This window comes from Bufo gargarizans, chromosome 8 (assembly GCF_014858855.1).
Source record: "Bufo gargarizans isolate SCDJY-AF-19 chromosome 8, ASM1485885v1, whole genome shotgun sequence".
Lineage (NCBI taxonomy): Eukaryota > Metazoa > Chordata > Amphibia > Anura > Bufonidae > Bufo > Bufo gargarizans.
Window position 1 is genome coordinate 117878743 of NC_058087.1, and position 24101 is coordinate 117902843.

Consider the following 24101-nt stretch of genomic DNA (forward strand, 5'->3'; position numbering starts at 1 on the left):
TAGGCGTGGCCAAAACAACTGTATGGAACATTCTTAAAAAGAAGAAACGCACCGGTGAGCTCAGCAACACCAAAAGACCCGGAAGACCACGGAAAACAACTCTGGTGGATGACTGAAGAATTCTTTCCATGGTGAAGAAAACACCCTTCACAACAGTTGGCCAGATCAAGAACACTCTCCAGGAGGTAGGTGTATATGTGTCAAAGTCAAGAATCAAGAGAAAACTTCACCAGAGTGAATACAGAGGGTTCACCACAAGATGTAAACCATTGGTCAGCCTCAAAAACAGGAAGGCCAGATTAGAGGTTGCCAAACGACATCTAAAAAAGCCTTCACAGATCTGGAACAACATCCTATGGACAGATGAGACCAAGATCAACTTGTACCAGAGTGATGGGAAGGGAAGAGTATGGAGAAGGAAAGAAACTGCTCATGATCCTAAGCATACACCTCATCAGTGAAGCATGGTGGTGGTAGTGTCATGTCGTGGGCATGTGTGGCTGCCAATGGAACTGGTTCTCTTGCATTTATTGATGATGTGACTGCTGACAAAAGCAGCAGGATGACTTCTGAAGTGTTTCGGGCAATATTATCTGCTCATATTCAGTCAAATGCTTCAGACTGCAAATGACCCAAAGCATACTGCAAAAGCAACCAAAGAGTTTTTTAAGGGAAAGAAGTGGAATGTTATGCAGTTTCTGTGCAGAAGCGAGGACGCGCACAGCGTCCTCGTCTCTTTGGTGATAGGGGACGGGATGGACCGGCCGCACATGTCTCCTCCGCATGGACGGTGTCCCCAGTTCCCCCAGCAACTAGGCAAGGTCTGAGCACCGAGCTGGGCACTCGATGCTCAGCTGTACTTCCTGGTGCGGGTCATGTGACGCTGGCCACGTCACATGACCCCAGCTAGCTAGTATTTTACAGGCAGCCTGCTGGCCACAGGTTGCCTGTTAATTTAGGTTCCTGGTGATTTGTTTGATTCCTGTATGTTTACCCGATCCTGTTCCCTGACGATCCTTTGCCTGCTCATCCTGTACTGCGCATCCCTCCTGGTATTTTGACCTCGGCTTCCACCTGACTATTCTTTGCGGACTCCTGTTGTACTTCTCTACTCTCCTGGTATTTGACCCTGGCTTCTCCTGACCATTCTTTGCTTATCCCTCTGTACTGCGTTGCCCTCTTGGTTTTGACCTGGTCCGTTCACGATTAGTTATTTGTCTCGTCTGTCCTCCCTACACATATTCTAAGTTAGGGACTGCCGTCCAGTTGTTCCCTATCATCAGGACTCGTGAGGCAAGTAGGCAGGGCCAGGGATGAGGGTGGAGCGCAGCGGTCACCATCCTCCCCACTGTGTGTGTGTGTGTGTGTGTGGACATGACCTTTACAGCAACCAAGTATTAAAAAGTGAAAGTTTGATTTATGATTATTATGTCCCATTACTTTTGGTCCCTTAACAAGTGGGAGGCACATATGCAAACTGTTGCAATTCCTACACCAGTCACCTGATTAGGATGTAGTTAAAGCACAGCTTGCTTGTTTCATTTCAAATCTATTGTGGTGGTGTATCGAACCAAAAATGTTAGAATTGTGTTGATGTCCCAATATTTATGGACCTGATTGTATGTTATTTTTCAGTAAGAGTAGGAGAAAGATGTTATCCCACATATATTCTGTTTGGGGAATTATGTAAAATCTGGTTATGTAAAGAAAATGTTCTTTAAATGGAGAGGGATGCATTGGATTGGATTGCAAATAGTTACGATAACTTCTAGAAACAATGGTCCAGATTTACTGATTCTATATAGATGACGTAAGATCTCTGGCACAGATACAATAGTAAATCTAGGCAAATGTATTTACGTTGTGTCAATTATGTATAGTCCATGATGCTTTCTATAATCCTAAAAGGCTGAGTACATTTTACTCTATAGTTGGTTATTTCTGTCCCAGATGTAGCTATATTACTGCACACATAATAAACACAAAATTTGAGTAAGGGAACACATTTGAGATATTGAGACGGCCAATGATGCTGACGACCCATTCAGTTTGAAACCCATTCCCAAACATTTTAAGAAATTTCACCAGGGAAGTACGTGGCAATGACAACATGAATTTGGGAATGAGAGGTGGAAATGTCATGAAAACACTTCCCAACGTGAGACAAGGTGGATTTGGACCTTGGATACCATGCAACCAAGGGGTCTTAATGATGTCCTGGGTTTCCCTCTTTGTCTCTGAGTGCCACGCCAATTTTTTTATATATGTTTATTACTTTTGTATATTTGGTTATTTTTATGTTTAATTATTTTACATAGTTTGTGTATATTGTGTTCGTCCTTTGTGTATGTGTTTTTAGCGAATACTTTTTTCTATGTCTTTACCTAGCTCATTCATTCCATCATATACAGGTCCTTCTAAAAAAAATAGCATATTGTGATAAAGTTCATTATTTTCTGTAATGTACTGATAAACATTAGACTTTCATATATTTAGATTCATTACACACCAACTGAAGTAGTTCAAGCCTTTTATTGTTTTAATATTGACGATTTTGGCATACAGCTCATGAAAACCCCAATTTCCTATCTAAAAAAATTAGCATATTTCATCCGACCAATAAAAGAAAAGTGTTTTTAATACAAAAAAAAGTCAACCTTCAAATAATTATGTTCAGTTATGCACTCAATCCTTTTGCAGAAATGACTGCTTCAATGCGGCGTGGCATCAGCCTGTGGCACTGCTGAGGTGTTATGGAGGCCCAGGATGCTTCGATAGCGGCCTTAAGCTCATCCAGAGTGTTGGGTCTTGCGTCTCTCAACTTTCTCTTCCCAATATCCCACAGATTCTCTATGGGGTTCAGGTCAGGAGAGTTGGCAGGCCAATTGAGCACAGTAATACCATGGTCAGTAAACCATTTACCAGTGGTTTTGGCACTGTGAGCAGGTGCCAGGTTGTGCTGAAAAATGAAATCTTCATCTCCATAAAGCTTTTCAGCAGATGGAAGCATGAAGTGCTCCAAAATCTCCTGATAGCTAGCTGCATTGACCCTGCCCTTGATAAAACACAATGGACCAACACCAGCAGCTGACATGGCACCCCAGACCATCACTGACTGTGGGTACTTGACACTGGACTTCATGCATTTTGGCATTTCCCTCTCCCCAGTCTTCCTCCAGGCTCTGGCACCTTGATTTCCGAATGTCATGCAAAATTTTCTTTCATCCGAAAAAAGTATTTTGGACCACTGAGCAACAGTCCAGTGCTGCTTCTCTGTTTTTGGGGTTTTCATGAGCTGTATGCCAAAATCATCAATATTAAAACAATAAAAGGCTTGAACTACTTCAGTTGGTGTGTAATGAATCTAAAATATATGAAAGTCTAATGTTTATCAGTACATTACAGAAAATAATGAACTTTATCACAATATGCTAATTTTTTTAGAAGGACCTGTATATATGTCGCTATTTCTGCTTTTTGATGACCCCCGAAGAGACTTAGAAAAAATATATATTGAAGGCCTACCATTTTGGCCAACTTGAATTGCTGCTATCAACATGTAGTTATATGTGCTAATGATTATGGATGATTGGTTGTCTATATATGAGATACTCTTTATTTATGGACTAGACACTGTTTTGCACTATATATTTTTTTGTATCTATTATTTATTTTTATCACTTATTTATATTTACATATTTTCATATACTTGTATTTGTGTATATACATGAAATTGTTTTATTTATTTTTTCCACTCTATTTATTTTATTCATTATATACAGGGTTTTGTGTTTCATACACAACTCTGGTGCACTTATGGGTGTTGTGATGTTCAACACCCCCTTTATATATTTATATTCATATATTTTTGTATACACATGAATTTTTTCACTTATTCATTATATAACATATCACATATTACTCACTGTATGCTTTGTTATGTATCATAGTATTCACAATATGGCACTGGGCATAAATTAGAGATGTGATGATTCACGGGTCTAGTTAATAATCAGAAGTATTTTGAATTTTATTATAAACTGCTTCTTTTTTAGTACTTATTTATTAATCAATTATCTTTTATTGTATATGAACTTGAGTTGACTATGCAGCCATTTATTTATATTTACTTATTATTATTATTATTCTTTCAATATATGTTTGGATACCCACATCTATGTAAAGCGGTATTCAACCTATGCCCCTAAATTCAATATACTATTGAGCTCTGAGAAGGTTTTTTGGTGCAGGAATATTTCTGCACTATGGTTTCAGGACCTTCCTGACACGTGACCTTTCCGACAGGTGATGTGAGCGGTTGCGTGACTGGCCATCATGTGACCCCCGCGTCACAAGGCGGACGTGCGTCATCTTTAGCAGACGAGCGAGTCATCTAATTATACACAGGTGAGCTAGGCATTTAAATATGGACACATGAGAAGGACGAACCACATCTCCCAGAGGAAGGCATCGCTGCCGAAACGCGCGTCGGGGTACGTGGCTCTCCTGAGTTGGACAGATTTCTATTGTTATGGGTATGTTATTGTAAGTGTGAGGCTATACTTTCTGTTGCAACTCATTTCTTTTGTGGCATAACTGTATACATGGCTTCATTGAAGGGATTGGCAATAACTTTATCTGCCCCATGATACTTTTTGTGCATGCTTATACATGCATATAGAGTCTGTTTCTTCATTTATGAGACGGCTGACACTATGTGTATGGGCATGATATGAGACCATTTTTGTAATTGATTTCCCTTTACATGTGGGATTATTTAAGGGATCGATTGCTATGTGCATGTATGTCTTTATGTGCTACAATGATAGGTAGTTATCACTCATGTGAACACATATAGGTACATATCAATATGGTCATTGATAGTTGCGACTTTTTTAGACACATTGGATAGGTTTTGTACATGCATATGTATGTTTTGAGAACTATAGCTACATTTCCTCTGTGTCTGTATGAGTCTTTTTGGTTGCCTCCCTTATTTCTATGTGATTATGCCATGTCCTCCTCAGGTGCAGTCCACCTTTTTTATCTAATGCAGGGATGGCCAACCATACGGACACAAAGAGCCAGAAAAAAAAACTTATGACTACCAGGAGCCACAAGCTATACATTGCGCGGTTGTGATTTTTTTTTCTGTTACGGCGTTCACCGCATAGGAAATATTTTTAAATAATTTAATAGTTCAGACTTTTATTCGGGCATGGCGATATGTAATATGTTTATTTTTTATTGTTTGTAAATTTTATATGTAAAGTTGGGAAAGGGAGCGATTTAAACTTTTAGTATTTTGATGGGGGTTTTTTTTATTTTTATTTTTAATTTACTTAGGGGCTAGAACCCTTGTCCTCTTCACCCTAATAGAGCTCTATTAGGGTGAATAGGACTTCACACTCTCCCTGCTGCCCTGTGCATAGTACACACAGCAGCAGGGAGCGTACCATGGCAGCCAGGGCTTCAGTAGTGTCCTGGCTGCCCTGAGGGGTTAATTTCCGCGGTTTGGAGAATCGCTTGCCCTGTTATTGAGGCCGGGTATGTGATACCGCCGCCGGCACCCGCTGCCTCCTATACTTGAATGAATTACATTCATTGGTGGTGCAGTGCGCCCTCCCCCAGTATTATAAATTCTAATCATTGGTGGCGCAGTGTCCCCCCCAAGTATTAGTGTCATTGATGGCAGCGGTAGCCACGTCACAGTGAAGAGGGAGGGACTCCCGCCTTCTCCACTGTGGTAGTGAACAGAACATGGTAGGTGCTGAGAGCGGCGCATGCTATGTTCTCTATTAGGCTGCGCAGCTGCTTCCCATCTCCACAGCAAGAGCCGCACTTGAAGCGGCAAAGAGCCGCATGCGGCTCGAGAGCCACAGGTTGGCCACCCCTGATCTAATGTTTTGCATTATGTCTAATTAATTATTTGTATGTATCACTTAATAAAGTATATTTATATTTTGCTACTATACCTGTTTTAGTCTCCGTTTATCTTTAATTTTGTATGGGCTACAATTTTAGCAGAAAGAGAAAGTAACCACCCCTCAGAGATTTGAAGCTTGGGTCAGTGCAGTTAAAATATTTGAAATCTATGAGAAAATGTGTTATGAGGGTACAGCATAATTAACAAGACATCAGTCTTGGGTCAGTGTTTAGGTACTTAGGGTTTTTTAGTTAATGACATTATGGAATATTTACTTTGCAGATGTAAATTATTAATTATTTAACAAAGAAAAGGGAAAAAATATATATATGTAATTTCACTAGAGGGACCAATGTATGTCTACACACACATATGAAACATACCTATTGGTCCTCCATATGGGCCAACAGCTATAAGGCAATCTTTAAATTCTTCTTTGACATTCCATTCCATTTGATACAGATCAAATTTTCTGCAAGCAGAAGGAAATTCATTATGAACATATAATAAAGCATTTCTGTGAAAATAATTAAAGGCTTTTTCCCCCATTATAAACATTTATAGCACATCCACAGGCAACCGTCCCCTCAACTAATCAAAATATGAGCCATGCACGATACTTGCTGGGCATCAGTTGGGCACCTTGAAAACTGTCCCGTACAGAGAATAGTTGCATCACTCAACACTTAATGTGAGACTGAGTACACCTGGACAAAACCATTAAATGCTCTGATAAGCTTATACCCATAGCGTGAAGTAACAGAGCACCAACGCCTCACACTGTGCGCTGAACACAGCACAGCGTGTGGCAAAGGAAGACCAGGAAGCAGTGAGTACAGAGCCCAAGCAGTGCTGCATTCACAGTTTCCCAGTCCTCCTGTACTAATGAAAAATACGCGGTATATATACATATTACTGTGCAAAAAGTGTTAATTATTTTTATTATTAACAAAAAGCAGAGTGAATGGACAAAAGAGAAATCTAAATTAAATCAATTTTTTTTTTTTGCGGTGTGGAGGCATGGACAGAAAAACTAAACTACAGAGTGCTTCCGCGGGGTTCCGATCCGTGCTTCCGTTCCGTATCTCCGCGATTGCGGACCCATTCAAGTGAATGCATCCATGAGGCGGAGTGCACATGGGCCGGTGCCCGTGTATTGCGGACCAGCCGTATGTGGCCCGCAATACGGCCTCGGGCACACAACGTTCGTGTGCAAGAGGCCTGAGGAAGGAATATTTCCTCCACTCCTATGTATCTTCTCAGACATCAACCTAGATCTAAGGAGAGCTCTCTACTTCAGTGGTCATGGGATTCCCACAAAGGGAAGGAAGAACAATTTTCTTAAACTGATGGGAAGAAGACACCACTTTATGGAAAAAAGCTGGGTCAGGCAACATATCCTCAAGGAATTTAGTGAAAGACAGAAAGGCAGACAAGGCAATAAACTCTCCCACTCTTCATTGCATATAGGATGATCATGGATGGCACTTCTATATATGGAGAAGTCAAAGGCCTGAAGAAGTGTACCTAGACGAAACGGCCATCGCCGCGATTGTGTGGCTTCTTGCACCCTTTCTGCCGCCTATCTCTTACATAGCAACATAATTTATAAGGCTGAAAAAATACATCTGTCCATCTAGTTCAGCCTGCTATCCTGCAAGTTGATCCAGAAGAAGGCTAAAAAAAACACAAAAAACAATGCGAGTTAGAAGCCAATTTTCCTCACTTTAGGGGGGGGGGGGGGGGGGGGGGGGGGAGTCCTTCCCAACTCCAATCAGGCAATCAGAATAACTCCCTGGATCAATGACCCCTCTCTAGTAGCTATAGCCTGTAATATTACATCCAGGCCCCTCTTGAACTCTTTTAGTGAGCTCACCATCACCACTTCCTCAGGCAGAAGGTTCCATAGTCTCACGGCTCTTACCGTAAAGAATCCTTTTCTATGTTTGTGTACAAACCTTCTTTCCTCCAAATGCAGAGGATGTCCCCTCGTCACAGTCCTGGGGATAAATAGATCATAGGAGAGATCTCTTTACTGACCCGTGATATATTTATACATAGTTATTAGCTCTCCCCTCGGTTGTATTTTATCTAAACTGAAAAACCCTGAATTTGATAATCTTTCTAGGTACTGTAGTCCACCCATTCCAGTAATTACTTTAGTTGCCCTTCTCTGAACCATCTCCAGCTCTGCTATGTCTGTACTCAATGTATGGTCTGACTAGTGATTTGTGAGGAATAAAGAAAGAATTTGACCATATCGGCGAGTGCCATTCTTTGCTCTTATTGACAAACTCTACTGGCTGTTACAGCGACCCATAAATTATCTTGAAAATCAGAATATTAACTAGCAGCTCCTGAAGGGGCTGAAAGGCAGGTTCGGTTAACCGTTAAAGGACAGTTTAAAGGGAACCTGTCATTAACTTTATGCTGACCTCACTGAGGGCAGCATAAAATAGTGACAGAAATGCTGATGTCGTCGGTGTGTCACTCATGAGCTAAAAGTCAGAGGTTGCTGAGAACCAGCATCATAATTATTGCAGCCCAGGCCTTGAAAACAGTCCAATCTACCTGAAAAGAGTGATGGTTATTCATAATCTCCTGCTCTCCCCCTCCATCTGCTGGTTGCCAGTTCTCTCCTAAAGAGAAAGGGCGAAAACTAGGTAGAAGCCTGTCAGTCATCAGCAGGTGGGCAGGGAAAGCAGGAATTCATGAATAACCATGACTCTTCTCAGATGGCCGTGACTCTTCCCAGCCCAGTCTGCAATGATTGTGATGTTGGTTCTCAGCAACCACTTACTTTTAAATGACAGCCCGCTGAAATCAACTCGCCTGTCTCTACTTTATGTTGTCGTTAGTACAGGCTGCATAAAGTTGATGACAGCTTCCCTTTAAGCCACATGGAGGACAGCAAAGTCTATTTGGAGGCCTTTCCCTGTTAGCTGCTGTTAAAAAACACCTAATCCAAGGGTGGTTAGATAAAGTAACATCAAAGAAGGTGCCCCACAACAACTGATGGGAGAATCAGAGCAGCTGTCAGGTAAGCTACCAGTTCTTTACTGCAGTCGGATCCCGACGGTTGTCTTTTTTAATATAATTTGAAACGTAATCCTTGATACTCTGGGTCAAGGACCGAGATTCCTCCTCCATAACTTTTTCAATACAATGTTGACATAACTGCTTAGCATAGGAAGGAACAAGTTTCTTTTTACACACAGCACAATCTCTCGTCTTGGTTTCAGCAGTAGCCTTCGTATCCTACAATGTAATACAAAGAACAGCAAGTGACCGATGTGGCTATCCAAACAGAGTATAAACCCCTCTTACCCTCTCCAGGGAGAGACAGATTTAGGATCATGGCCCTCAGGGACTTAGGCTAGGTCTACACGACGACATTTGTCGCGCGACAGATGTTGCAGTGTAGTTGTGCACTATTTGTCGCCTGACATTTTGACGCACCAATGTCGCGCAACAATTTTTATAATGGCAGTCTATGGTGTCGCACTGCAACATGCAACATGCTGCGACTGCGACGCAACAGTCGCAGAAAAATCCATCTCACAGTCGCAGCATGTCGCATGTTGCGACACTATAGACTGCCATTATAAAAATTGTTGCTTGACATTAGTGCAACAAAATGTTGCTCGACAAATGTCATCGTGTAGACCTAGCCTTAAGCACGCCAAAAGCCCTCCTCCTCAAAAAGCATGGTGCCAAGAGGGAGCAAGTGATTGTACAGTTTAGTTGGGCTTCCCTCAGCTATCACATGCTCAGTATTAAGTCTGAAGAAAAATGCCTCTTTCTGGCATAAGAATGCAGTGTAAACCAGAAGTCACATGAAACCGTCACTTCAGGTGCGCATAGCCTCCAATAGTAGAGGATGTTCCAATTCCAGTAACACCACTCCACAAGGGGGAAACGTCCAGCTTCACTTCTACTCCTCTCCCCAACACAACTGCGCTGTGCACCAGGAAGAAGGTCGCACATCAGGCACAGGAGGACTCTGGCATCCACCACAAGGCAGGAACCACCAACACACTGTCGGAAGACCTGGAGAGAGCATGCAGCACCTGCGCTTTGTCCAGAGTCCGAGGAGTGGGAAAGTTGGAATCTAAGACTTAAGGGCAGGTCCTACAGGAGACTTACACCCACAGGTAAAATCTACGTCATTTAATAAGCATTGAGGCGCTACGGCCCTGAGAAGCTCTTCAGTTTCATGCTTCCCACACCATTCAACAGGATAGGAAACAGGAATTGAGGTGGTAGGAGGTGTTCATCCTTTTAAGGCCTCATGCATTTTGTTTCCGTTCTGGATTTTTTGCGGATAGGATGCAGACTCATTCTTTTCAATGGGTCCACAAAAAATGAGGAAAGCACACCGTGGTGCTATCCGCATCCGTATGTCTGTTCCGTAGCCCCGCAAAAAAAAAATCTAACATGTCCTGTTCTTGTCCGTTTTAGGCATTGTTACAATGGATCCGCAAAAAAAAAAAAAAAATATAGATGGCATATGGATGTCATCCGGTTTTTTTGCGGATCCGCAATTTGCAGACTGCAAAATACAAATGGTCGTGTGCATGCAGCCTAAAGCTCACCACAGAGACTCCAGTTTTCTGTCCTGGGCTAGAGCTGATCTCTCTTACTGTGCTGTCATGAGCAAAAAGTAAATATGACCCAAGCAGAAAGTTAAACTTAAATGCACATATATTCATAAAATCACCAAAATCTGGATAGGAGAAAAATCTGGTTTCAAACTGGAAATAAAAATAAAATAAAAAAACACAACCTATAAAATACAGTGGCTGCACACCTTGAAAAAAAATACTGCATGCCAAAAATCGAAATATTTCCTGAAAGGAGACATGATGATTACAGTTGCCTTCAGAGATTGCGCAACATTTTTTCTGGAAGAGTAAAAATACTCCTCTTACCATTTTTGAGGAGTACGAAAGTTACAGTAATTCAAATAGTTAATACGAAAGCCTACATAACATTAAGGGCTTTCTATTTATGCAGGGAAACCATTACTAGTACTCTAGAACTGTCCTCCGTGCATAAATAGTCTAAATTTGCTATTTTAAATTTAGCTGAGGTCACTGTTGCTCTGAGGGGGTCGGTACCACTGAGGTCACTGTTGCTCTGAGGGGGGGGGGGGGTGATGGATTCATAGGAAAGCTGCCAGGTAACCTAGGTAGAGGTCTACGGGTGACAGGACTGTCCGTTATGGGGGTTGTATGGTCTTCTGTTGGTGTGTCCAGCACTGAGACCCTCGCTGACTTCTATAAGCAGGAGTCTGAAGCCCTTAGCCACTTTTCCTCACTGCTGAGCGTGGTAGTGAAGACGGTCCCCTAGACCTTCTATTGAGGCCCTCTACAGTACAGTGCGCCGCTAGGAGGAGAGACAGCGCTCAGCTGAGCGCTTCAGACTCATCATTATAGAGAAAAACAAGGCGCTCAGATGCGGGACCCCCACTAAATTTCACAGTAAGGCCACTTACCCCGCCAGTGAACATCGTGCGCCTCCTTCCTCACTTCAGAGCGGTGTGCCATAAGCTCCAGCAGCCCGCTCAAACTGACCAATAACAAAGCGCCTTACTGTAAAGACCTTTGTTATTGGTTGTTTCAGGCAGCAGCACCAATGCGCTGCCCTGGCAGTTCACAGCGCTCACTGCACTGATGAATGGCAGGGAAAAGTATTGCAAGGAAAGGCATATTGGAACTCCTGTTTTCTGAGATTTCTGAGTTGTGTTATCTAATCTAAGCAAACACCTTCAATTGCTTTTCAATGGCTTTTGTCTCAAGATAACGCAATGAGTTAAGAAATTTGAGTTAAGATCTGGTGTGCTAACCCTGCTAAATCTATATACCACAAATGTGCTAAACGTATATAAGGCACACTACAAAATCTACTATGCTACCAGAATGGGCAATTTCTAAGAGCATACCGTGTATAAAAATATAACCCAATAATACTCACTACCCTATTCTTTCAACTTTGCAGCAAACAGTGATCATGAACAAAGATTAAAATATAATCTGCAAAAAAAAATAAAAAATTGGATGTAAATTCATATATGTCAAGCATGTGCAAAAACCAGAGGAATATGCCAACCGATTTTTGCATATAATATTAGGAATTATATAGGTACATACACTCCTCAACAATGAAATTGGAACACAGAGAAGGACAAACTGGAAGGTTATGTAAATTGAGGAAATAGCAGGTGTCACTAAGATCTGCAGCTGATCAAATTTTCAAGCACCTAACCCTAGTCTATGGAAAATTGGAAGGGACATAAAACCCAGATTCCTATGGGAACCATAAATAAAAAAAAAAAAAAAAAAAATAATATATATATATATATATATATATATATATATATATATATACACACACACACACACACACACATATACACACACTTTTCAGTGTGTACTATTCCCTCATTATCCCAATTACATTGAGCAGATAAAAGGTCCAGAGTTAATTTCAAGTGTGCCATTTCCATTTGGAATCTGTTGCTGTCAACTCTCAAGATGAGATCCAAAGAGCTGTCACCATCAGTGAAGCAAGCCATCATTAGGCTGAAAAAACACAACAAACCCATCAGAGAGACAGCAAAACATTATGCGTGGCCAAAACAACTGTTTGGAACATTCTTAAAAAGAAGGAACGCATCGGTGAGCTCAACAACACCAAAAGACCTGGAAGACCACGGAAAACAACTGTGGTGGATGACCGAAGAATTCTTTCCCTGGTGAAGAAAACACCCTTCACAACAGTTGGCCAAATCAAGAACACTCTCCAGGAGGTAGGTGTATGTGTGTCAAAGTCAACAATCAAGAGAAGACTTCACCAGAGTGAATACAGAGGGTTCACCACAAGATGTAAACCATTGGTGAGCCTCAAAAACAGGAAGGCCAGGTTAGAGGTTGCCAAACAACATCTAAAAAAGCCTTCATAGTTCTGGAACAACATCCTATGGACAGATAAGACCAAGATCAACTTGTACCAGAGTGATGGGAAGAGAAGAGTATGGAAAAGGAAAGGAACTGCTCATGATCTTAAAGGGGTTGTCCAGGTTCAGAGCTGAACCTGGACATCCCTCCATTTTCACCTCGGCAGCCCCCCTGACATGAGCATCGGAGCAGTTCATGCTCCGATGCTCTCCTTTGCCCTGCGCTAAATCGCGCAGGGCAAAGGCATTTTTCTGAGTTCCGGTGACATACCGGGCTCTCTATGGGGCTGACAGGCAGCCCGGTGACGTCACCGGCACTGATGGGCGGGATTTGGCTCTGCCCTAGCCAGTAAAACGGCTAGGGCAGAGCTAAAGCCCGCCCCTCAGAGCCGGTGACGTCACCGAACACACTGCTGGGCGGAAGTTACCGCCCGGCAGTGTGTTATTGAAAACACAAGAGCCTGTGCCCTGCGCGATCTAGCGCAGGGCACAGGAGCGCATCGGAGCATGAGATGCTCCGATGCCAGGCTCAAGAGGGCTGCCGGGGTGAAAATAAGGGTATGTCCGGGTTCAGCTCTGAACCCGGACAACCCCTTTAAGGCTACTTTCACACTTCCGTTTAGAGCGGATCTGTCTGGGGTCTGCACAGACGGATCCGCTCATATAATGCAGACGATGGGATCAGTTCAGAATGGATCCGTCTGCATTATATTTTAAAAAAAATTCTAGGTGTGAAAATAGCTCGGACGGATCCGTCCAGATTTTACGTTGAAAGTCAATGGGGGATGGATCCGTTTGAAAATTGAGCCATATTGTGTCAACTTCAAACGGATCCGTCCCCATTGACTTACATTGTAAGTCTGGACGGATCCGTTTGCCTCCGCACGGCCAGGCGGACACCCGAATGCTGCAAGCAGCGTTCAGGTGTCCGCCTGCTGAGCGGAGCGGAGGCCAAACGTTGCCAGACTGATGCATTCTGAGCGGATCCGCATCCACTCAGAATGCATTAGGGCAGTACGGATGCGTTCGGGGCCGATTGGGAGAGCCTTTAAACAGAACTCACAAGCGGAGCACCGAACGCTAATGTGAAAGTAGCCTAAGCATACCACCTCATCAGTGAAGCATGGCGATAGTAGTAGTGTCATGTCGTGGGCATGTGTGGCGCCAATGGAACTGGTTCTCTTGTATTTATTGATGATGCGACTGCTGACAAAAGCAGCAGGATGAATTCTGAAGTGTTTCGGGCAATATTATCTGCTCATATTCAGCCAAATGCTTCAGAACCCATTTGACGGCGCTTCACAAACCCAAAGCATACTGCAAAAGCAACCAAAGAGTTTATGGAAAGTAGTGGAATGTTATGCAATGGCCAAGTCAATCACCTGACCTGAATCCGATTGAGCATGCATTTCACTTGCTGAAGACAAAACTGAAGGGGAAATGCCCCAAGACCAAGCAGGAATTGAAGACAGTTGCAGTAGAGGCCTGGAAGAGCATCACCAGGGATGAAACCCAGCGTCTGGTGATGTCTATGTGTTCCAGACTTCAGGCTGTAATTGACTGCAAAGGATTTGTAACCAAGTATTAAAAAGTTAAAGGTGGGAGGCACATATGCAAACTGTTGTGATTCCTACACCGGTCACCTGATTTGGATGTAAATACCCTCAAATTAAAGCTGATCGTCTGCAGTTAAAGCACATCTTGTTTGTTTCATTTCAAATCCATTATATATATATATATATATATATATATATATATATATATATATATATAGACACACACACACACACACACACACACACACACACATACATACATACACACATACACATTCACTAGGGAATGAGCTGCTTACCCCTTGGTATATAAATAGAAAAACGAACAGCACTCCTGGAATCCACAGAGAAGGTTTTTCTTTACTCACCCATGTGTTGCAACGTTTCTGCTCTGAACTAGAGCCTTTCTCAAGCCTTGAGAAGAACCTTGCATCACATGGGTGAATAAAGAAAAACCTTTTATGTGGATTCCAGGAGAGCCTTGAAAAAGGCTCTAGTGCCGAGCCGAAACATTGCACCGCACTGGTGAATAAAGGAGTTATTTTTTATTATCTAAAGGAGTGCCGTTCACTTTCTAGTATATATAGGACAAATAAATACACTGCAGCACGTCCAATAGTGAAAAGAAAGTGGGATCCTTTATTCACCCATGCAACGTTTCGGTCCGCTTGCTGGGACCATTCTCAAGCCGTAGTTTCAGGTGCTGCACATCTCGTATCTTCACAGCATATGCTGTGCAGCACCTGAAACTACGGATACTGGAAGCCTGTGCTAGCATTTCTCCTGCGGTGTTGCTATCAGTGTGTGAAGAGTGGGAGAAGAGGGTTGCATTGACAATCCAACACAATGGGCAGCACATTGAACACATTTTATAAGTGGTCAGAAACTAAATAACTCATGAAAGAATAAAGTTACGTTAAAACCAAGCACACCATTTTTTGTTGTGAAATTCCCAATAAGCTTGATGTGTCACATGACCCTCTTCCTATTGAAAAAACAAAAGTTGGATTCAAAATGGTCACCACCCATCTTGAAAAGTTTCCCCCCCTCACATATACTAATGTGCCACAAACAGGAAGTTAATATCACCAACCATTCCCATTTTATTAAGGTGTATCCATATAAATGGCCCACCCTGTATGTATTTATATAAAGAAAGGTAAATGTAACGCACAAGAGTGACTACGGCCCCAAGAGGTGCACTCAGTGGGGTGGACTCACCCTGTCCACTCCCAGAGACAATAAATATAGAATAAAATTAACTGGGCACTCTCAGGATATCTGAACCAATTGAAATTTATTAGCATATATAGACACTAAATATCAATATATATAAAAACGCACAACATGCAGTAATATCATATAAAACAACTGGAAAATAGAGATCTAAAAGTGTAATAAAATTTGAGGAATAAAATTGGAATACTCGATAATAAAATGTTCGTATAAATATTCAGCCGAATATTTGTATGGAAAAGTCAGATACTGGTAGCAATAAACGGTGTCCTCTAATATTGTCCTATTCGCGTAAGCTACTGAGGAAGGGGTAATGTGATACCCCGAAACGCGTCTAGCCTAGACAGGACCCCAGAAACTTGGACCACTTGGGAATCTGGAGAATCGACTGGATATCCGTTAAGAAGGAATCGTCTGTCACACGAATTGCTCACTTGGAATACAACCTGTAAGGCCTGAGTCCATGTGGAAGGCCTGAACACATGTGCCAAACAATTGCCAGTGTGTAAATCTATTGACAAACTATCGGTCTACAGACTCAGAGGACCACATTATTACCTTCGTTGAACTATAAAGGGAGACGGCAAGACCGTTTGATTTTATCCAGCGATTTTATCCAGCACCTTTATTCATATGACTTTTAGTCCAGTGGGACGCTGCTGGTGGATGTGATAAGCGGGACGCCGCTTAACCACTTCAACCCCGCTAGCTGAAACCCCCTTAATGACCAGGCCACTTTTTTACACTTCTGCACTACACTACTTTCACCGTTTATTGCTCGGTCATGCAACTTGCCACCCAAATGAATTTTACCTCCTTTTCTTCTCACTAATAGAGCTTTCATTTGGTGGCATTTCATTGCTGCTGACATTTTTACTTTTTTTGTTATTAATTGAAATTTAACGATTTTTTTGCAAAAAAATGACATTTTTCACTTTCAGCTGTAAAATTTTGCAAAAAAAAACAACACCCATATATAAATTTTGCGCTAAATGTATTGTTCTACATGTCTTTGATTAAAAAAAAAATTGTTTGGGCAAAAAAAAAAAATTGTTTGGGTAAAAGTTATAGCGTTTACAAACTATGGTACAAAAATGTGGATTTCCGCTTTTTGAAGCAGCTCTGACTTTCTGAGCACCTGTCATGTTTCCTGAGGTTCTACAATGCCCAGACAGTAGAAAACCCCCACAAATGACCCCATTTCGGAAAGTAGACACCCTAAGGTATTCACTGATGGGCATAGTGAGTTCATAGAACTTTTTATTTTTTGTCATAAGTTAGCGGAAAATTATTATTTTTTTTTATTTTATTTTTCTTACAAAGTCTCATATTCCACTAAGGCTACTTTCACACTTGCGCTTGATCGGATCCGTTCTGAACGGATCCGTCTGCATTAATAACTTAGAAAAATTTCTAAGTGCGCAAGATGCCTGAGCGGATCCGTTCAGACTTTCAATGTAAAGTCAATGGGGGACGGATCCGCTTGAAGATTGAGCCATATGGAGTCATCTTCAAGCGGATCCGTTCCCATTGACTTACATTGTAAGTCTGAACGGATCCGCTCGCCTCCGCACGGCCAGGCGGACAGCTGAACGCTGCAAGCAGCGTTCAGCTGTCCGCCTGGCCATGCGGAGGCGAGCGGAGCGGAGGCTGAACGCCGCCAGACTGATGCAGTCTGAGCGTATCCGCTCCATTCAGACTGCATCAGGGCTGGGCGGAGGCGTTCGGGTCCGCTCGTGAGCTCCTTCAAACGGAGCTCACGAGCGGACCGACGAACGCAAGTGTGAAAGTAGCCTAACTTGTGACAAAAAATAAAAACTTCCATGAACTCACTATGCCCATCTCAAAATACCTTGGGGTGTCTTCTTTCCAAAATGGGGTCACTTGTGGGGTAGTTATACTGCGTTGGCATCTTAGGGGCCCATATGCGTGAGAAGTAGTTTGCAATCAAAATCTGTAAAAAATGACCGGTGAAATCTGAAAGGTGCACTTTGGAATGTGGGTCCCTTTGCCCACCTAGGCTGCAAAAAAGTGTCACACATCTGGTATCGCCGTACTCAGGAGAAGTTGGGGAATGTGTTTTGGAGTGTCATTTTACATATACCCATGCTGGGTGAGAGAAATATCTTGGCAAAAGACAACATTTACCATTTTTTTTTTATACAAAGTTGGCATTTGACCAAGATATTTTTCTCACCCAGCATGGGTATATGTAAAATGACACCCCAAAACACATTGCTCAACTTCTCCTGAGTACGGCGATACCAGATGCGTGACACTTTTTTGCAGCCTAGATGCACAAAGGTGCCCAAATTCCTTTTAGGAGGGCATTTTTAGACATTTGGATCCCAGACTTCTTCTCACACTTTAGGGCCCCTAAAAAGCCAGGGCAGTATAAATACCCCACATGTGAACCCATTTTGGAAAGAAGACACCCCAAGGTATTCAATGAGGGGCCTGGCGAGTTTATAGAATTTTTTTTTTTTTTTTGCATAAGTTAGCGGAAATAGATTTTTTTGTTTGTTTTTTCTCACAAAGTCTCACTTTCTGCTAACTTGGGACAAAAATGTCAATCTTTCATGGACTCAATATGCCCCTCAGCGAATATCTTGGGGTGTCTTCTTTCCAAAATAGGGTCAGTTGTGGGGTGTTTGTACTGCCCTGGCATTTGAGGGTCTCCGCAATCATTACATGTATGGCCAGCATTAGGAGTTTCTGCTATTCTCCTTATATTGAGCATACAGGTAATGAGATTTTTTTTTTCCGTTCAGCCTCTGGGCTGAAAGAAAAAAAATGAACGGCACAGATTTCTTCATTCGCATCGATCAATGTGGATGAAAAAATCTCTGCCCCAAAAAAAAAAAAGAGGGGAAAGGCGTCTACCAGGACATAGGAGCTCCGCCCAACATCCATACCCACTTAGCTTGTATGCCCTGGCAAACCAGATTTCTCCATTCACATCAATCGATGTGGATGAATAAATCATTGCCGGGATTTTTATTTATTTTTTTATATACAAAGGGACAGATTTATCATTACTCTGACAGCTCACTCCACTTTAACATATGGCTAAAGTCAGTTTTAGCCAAGTCAGATTTATGATCGGCCCTTTAAGACTGTAATAAATGTGGTTTGACGGTAGCAGTTTATCCGTCAGTAAGCAGCTTTACAAAAGTCGCACATCTTTACGAAAAATTTGCACGTTTTTATGAAAAAGTCGCATGTTCTATTAAAAAGACTTTTTTGAGACTTTTTAAATAGTCCCAATAGTAAATCTGTCTAGAGATTAATTTACATAAGAAAACACGCCCACTTTCAGAAAACTGGTGAGCATAGTGCAGAGCAGAAAAAAAAGTCGCAAATTTTTGCGCAGTTTAAAGCGATTGCGCAAAAATTTGCGACTTTTTCACTCCATTATTCTGACTTGAGCTAATGATAAATCTGGCCCAAAGTGTTTGCCAAAGCATAGGAACACCGCCTGCTCCTCAGCTCATATGCCTCGGCAAACACATCTTTTACTGCAGAGGAGAAATCTCGTCTTGCAGCGCCGCATACACCAACTTGTGTGTAATCTGACAGCAGCGCAATGCTTCTGTCAGAATGCACATCAGTGCTGCAGCTAGTCGATCGGTTGGTCCCCCTGGAAGGTAAAAAAAAATAAAAAATGAAAAAAAACCAGGCCGCAATGCAATAATTTGATTAACTTTGGAACAGAACATATAAACTTTAACTTTTTGAACTGAACATTAACCTTTTTGCTTACTGATGATTTTTTTTTTTTTTTTTTTTTTTTTTTTTTACCTTTATAGGAGAAACCTCTCCTTCCCCATGGGTCAATGAGCAAAGCGCAAATCGCCCAAAGATGTGGCGAAGTACGTTTGCAGCAGCTCTGTGTGAATGGGCCCTAATAGCCCTGTGTGCCTGTCCTGTGAGATGTGATCCCTATGCTAGGTGTACCTGTGTGTGGTACTTCCGGAAACACTCCCCTAAGCATAGGGAAGGGTGGTCAGGGCAGTCAGGACAGAAATAGCGGGTGTCACGCCTGCTACAGACACGACATCTTTTTCGGGTACCGGCAACGACATTGGGGAAATGTCGCTCGTGTAGATGGCTAACTACACTGGTGGATGGGGCCACGGAACCTCCTGGGTACAGGAGGTTCTCAATGATCTCTTCCTGAAATTTGAGGAAGGATCCTGTTCTCCCAGCCTTACTGTAGAGAACAAAACTATTATACAGAGCCAATTGAATCAAATATACAGACACCTTCTTATACCAGTGTCTGGTTCTGCGGGAAACTAAATACGGAGACAACATCTGGTCATTGAAGTCCACCCCTCCCATGTGAAGGTTATAGACATGGACTGAGAGGGGCTTTTCAATGACACGGGTTGCTTTCTCAATTTGTATTGTCGTGTCTGCGTGAATGGAGGAGAGCATGTAAATGTCACGCTTGTTTCTCCATTTCACCGCGAGCAGTTCTTCGTTACACAAGGCAGCCCTCTCCCCCCTTGCAAGACGGGTGGTAACGAGCCGTTGGGGGAAGCCCACTAGTTCGCGCGGTGCCACAGCAGCCAATCTGTTCTAGAAACAAATGCCTGAAGAGGGCCACACTTGTGTAGAAATTGTCCACATAAAGATGGTACCCCTTGCCGAATAAGGGTGACACCAAGTCCCAGACTGTCTTCCCACTGCTCCCCAGGTAGTCAGGGCAACCGACCGGCTCCAGGGTCTGATCTTTTCCCTCATAGACACGAAATTTGTGGGTATAGCCTGTGGCCCTTTCACAGAGCTTATACAATTTGACCCCATACCGGGCGCGCTTGCTTGGGATGTATTGTTTGAAGCCAAGGCGCCCGGTAAAATGTATTAGGGACTCGTCTACGCAGATGTTTTGCTCTGGGGTATACAAATCTGCAAATTTCTGGTTGAAATGGTCTATGAGGGGCCGAATTTTGTGGAGCCGGTCAAAAGCTGGGTGGCCTCTGGGACGGGAGGTGGTGTTGTCGCTAAAGTGCAGGAAACGCAGGATGGCCTCAAAACGTGCCCTGGACATAGCAGCAGAGAACATGGGCATGTGATGAATTGGGTTCGTGGACCAATACCGCAATTCATGCTTTTTGGTTAGACCCATGTTGAGGAGAAGGCCCAGAAAAGTTTTAATTTCGGAAACTTGGACTGGTTTCCACCGGAAAAGCTGGGCATAATAGCTTCCCGGGTTGGCGATTATAAATTGTGTGGCATACCGGTTCGTTTCGGCCACGTCCAAGAGCTCCGCAGTCAAGAACAGCTCAAAAAATCCCAGGGCCGAACCGATCTGAGCTGTCTCAACCCGAACTCCAGACTGGGCGGTGAAAGGGGGAACTACATTCCTCATCCGACTGGGTCAGAAGCCTGTAGGCCTCTTCAGAAGAATACCCCCTGTTTGACATTTGGGCTACTAAATTTAGGGGTATTCCCTGAGACTACCCAAGAAAAAAAGCAAGCCTGTCTTACAAATGGGAGGCTAGCGAGGTACCGGAGGCCGCTGCGGTTGATAAAAAATATCAAAACTGATTTTTTTTTTTTATCGCCGCAGCGCGTGTAAAGTGAATGTGCAGTGATCAAAAAAAATATATATTTTTGTCACTGCGGTGGGGCGGGTGTGGGCGAACGCACGTGTGGGTGACCGATCAGGCCTGATAGGGCAAACACTGCGTTTTGGGTGGAGGGCGAACTAAAGTGACACTAATACTATTATAGATCTGACCGTGATCAGTTTTGATCACTTACAGATACTATAAAAGTACAAATGCTGATTAGCGATACGCTAATCAGCGAATAACGGACTGCGGTGCGGTGGGCTGGGCGCTAACTGATCCCTAAACTACCTAACCAAGGGGCCTAAACTATCCTAAAACCTAACGGTCAATACCAGTGAAAAAAAAAAAGTGACAGTTTACACTGATCACTTTTTTCCTTTCACTAGTGATTGGCAGGGGTGATCAAAGGGTTAATTGGGGTGGAACGTTTAAGATGGAGGTGGAACGTTTATTGCAGACATTGTCTGAAGACGAACTTTAACAATATAAGGAAGAAATTAAAAGTCAATTGTGTAAATTACAGGCCGAATTGGAGGAAGGGAAAAAGGAGTAAATGGGTGCGTGATGCAGAGGATTATAAAAGAGGCGACGTTTACACGTGGCATTCAGATTTTTCCTATATGGGCTTCAATCGTGACAATAAGAAAAAGAGAAAAAATATACAATCACCTGCAGATGAAGAAAAAGTTTTTTTAGGGAACAAGTTGGATACAAAGAAAAGAAAAGAACAAGAACCAGAAGAGGAGGCCATAGATATAGAAGGACGAGGAAAACAACGATACAACAGGACCAGATTACAGTCGACGAAGGGATCCACACAAAAAAAAAAAAAAGAGACCATAGTCTTCAACCTGTCCTCAGTGGAACTGACTGAAGCTCAATATAGCGTCTTGTCTAAGGGACTTACATTCTGCCCTAGTTCCAAGGTAAATTGGTTTGATTTGGAAATTGATTTAAATGATTTTTTTCGTTCCATTAAGTTGAAAAGTTTTTTTTAGGGGCACCACTGCTAATATACCGACATGTTCCAGGGAATTAACACAAAAAAAATTAGGTTTGACTAATAAAAGCACTTTTACTCCTATAGTTGATGAGCCAGCGATAGAAGCCCATATTTCTGCGGTTAAAAGAGATGTAAGAGATTTCAAATCTTCTTTAGGAGAAATAGATACATTAAGGAGTCCAAATTTGACTCCCGCAGAAATTGAGGCTTTATCGCAACTCAAGGACAACCCCCATTTAACAATTAAAGCCGCCGATAAGGGCGGGGGGGGGGGGGGGGGGGGGGGGGTTGTACTTGATACATCTAATTATATAAAAGAAATCCAGCGTCAATTGGGAGACACCAATGTTTATGGTATCTTGCAGGGTGACCCAAAATTTCATATCATGAATATAATTAAGAAGAGTCTGTCTGATGCGGTGGTGGCGGGCATTATAGATGAAGGGTTAAGGGAATACTTGACGGTACCTTTCCCTGTTACTCCTGTAATATACATATTGCCTAAGGTCCACAAAAGTCTTGTGGACCCTCCTGGCCGCCCCATCGTATCAGGCTCAGACTCTATATTCAGCAGAATAGCCATCTTCCTTGATAAGATGCTGAGGGATTTCTTGACAGCTGGAAAATCCTAAATTAAAGATACAGGGGATTTTCTGCAGCAATTGACATTAGTAACGTGGAGTCTCTAACTCTTGTATCCTTTGATGTTTATACACATCAATAGGACATGAGAAAGGTATTGCTGCAGTCAATAAATATCTGGATGGTTCACATATTACTATGGAGACAAAATGTTTTATTAATTCTCTTCTGAAATTGATACTTGAGAATAACAATTTTTTGTTCCAAAACACCTTTTTCAATCATAAACGCAGCGTTGCGATGGGGTCAAATGTGGCCCCAACGTACGCAAATATATATATGCGCCACATGGAGGAGGACTTTATTTATGTATCCCACCACTTTCAACATGTCTTGAGGTGGTGGAGATACATAGATGACGTCTTCCTCCTGTGGACAGGTACTGGAACACAGTTAATTGAATTTCATGATTACCTCAATAGTGTGGATGTCGATCTTCAGTATACTGTATCCCACTCTAAAACCAATTTGTCATTTCTTGACACTAATGTGAAATTGGTTGATGGTTTAATTAGTACGGGTCTGTTTGTCAAACCGACGGACAGAAACACAAAATTTTACGATTTGAAAGTAATCACCCACGTAGTTTGATTAAACATCTCACTCATTCTCAATTCTTGAGGGCAAAACGCATTGTATCTGATCAAACCGAGTTGTCTGCCACATTGGATATGAAGGCAGGTAAATTCAGAGAACGTGGCTATCCTCGTAAATTGTTAAACAAACAGAAAAGTAAAATCCTTCATACCAATACAGAAAGTGTACAACTTATTCCTCGAAAAATCTAAAGGATACCATTTATGTCTACATACTCCGATTGCAGTCTAGAGATAGGACAGATTTAAAAAAAATATTGGAATATTCTTAGTAGAGGGATTAAGGATGTCCCTGAATTTAAAAATCCTCCTCTGTTATCCTATCGAAAAAATAAAAATATCAGAGATTATCTGGTTAAAGCAGATGTAGGCCCCTAAAAGAAATACTATACAGCGATCATTGACGCAAGTGGGACTAGGATGTTTCCCGTGTCTCAATTGCGTCAATTGTCGTCATATTTGCAAATCCAAATCTTTTGTACATCCATTTACAGGAAAAGAGTACCCTATTAGATTTCACCTCACATGTTCATCATACGTTATTTACGTTTTAGCATGTCCGTGCAATTTAATATACATAGGGGAAACATCAACGGAACTGA

The 24101-nt window shown here is 42.3% G+C and overlaps 1 protein-coding gene across 3 annotated transcripts in view; it reads right to left on the reverse strand.

Annotated features, from left to right (window-relative positions):
- VPS16 (VPS16 core subunit of CORVET and HOPS complexes) overlaps positions 1–24101 on the reverse strand; it is a 517606-nt gene that overhangs the window by 482257 nt on the left and 11248 nt on the right. For all 3 annotated transcript variants that reach the window (XM_044302613.1, XM_044302614.1, XM_044302612.1), the window contains exon 2: positions 6310–6398. In XM_044302613.1, the coding sequence (XP_044158548.1) occupies positions 6310–6398 (89 nt within the window). The remainder of the gene's footprint in view (positions 1–6309; positions 6399–24101) is intronic.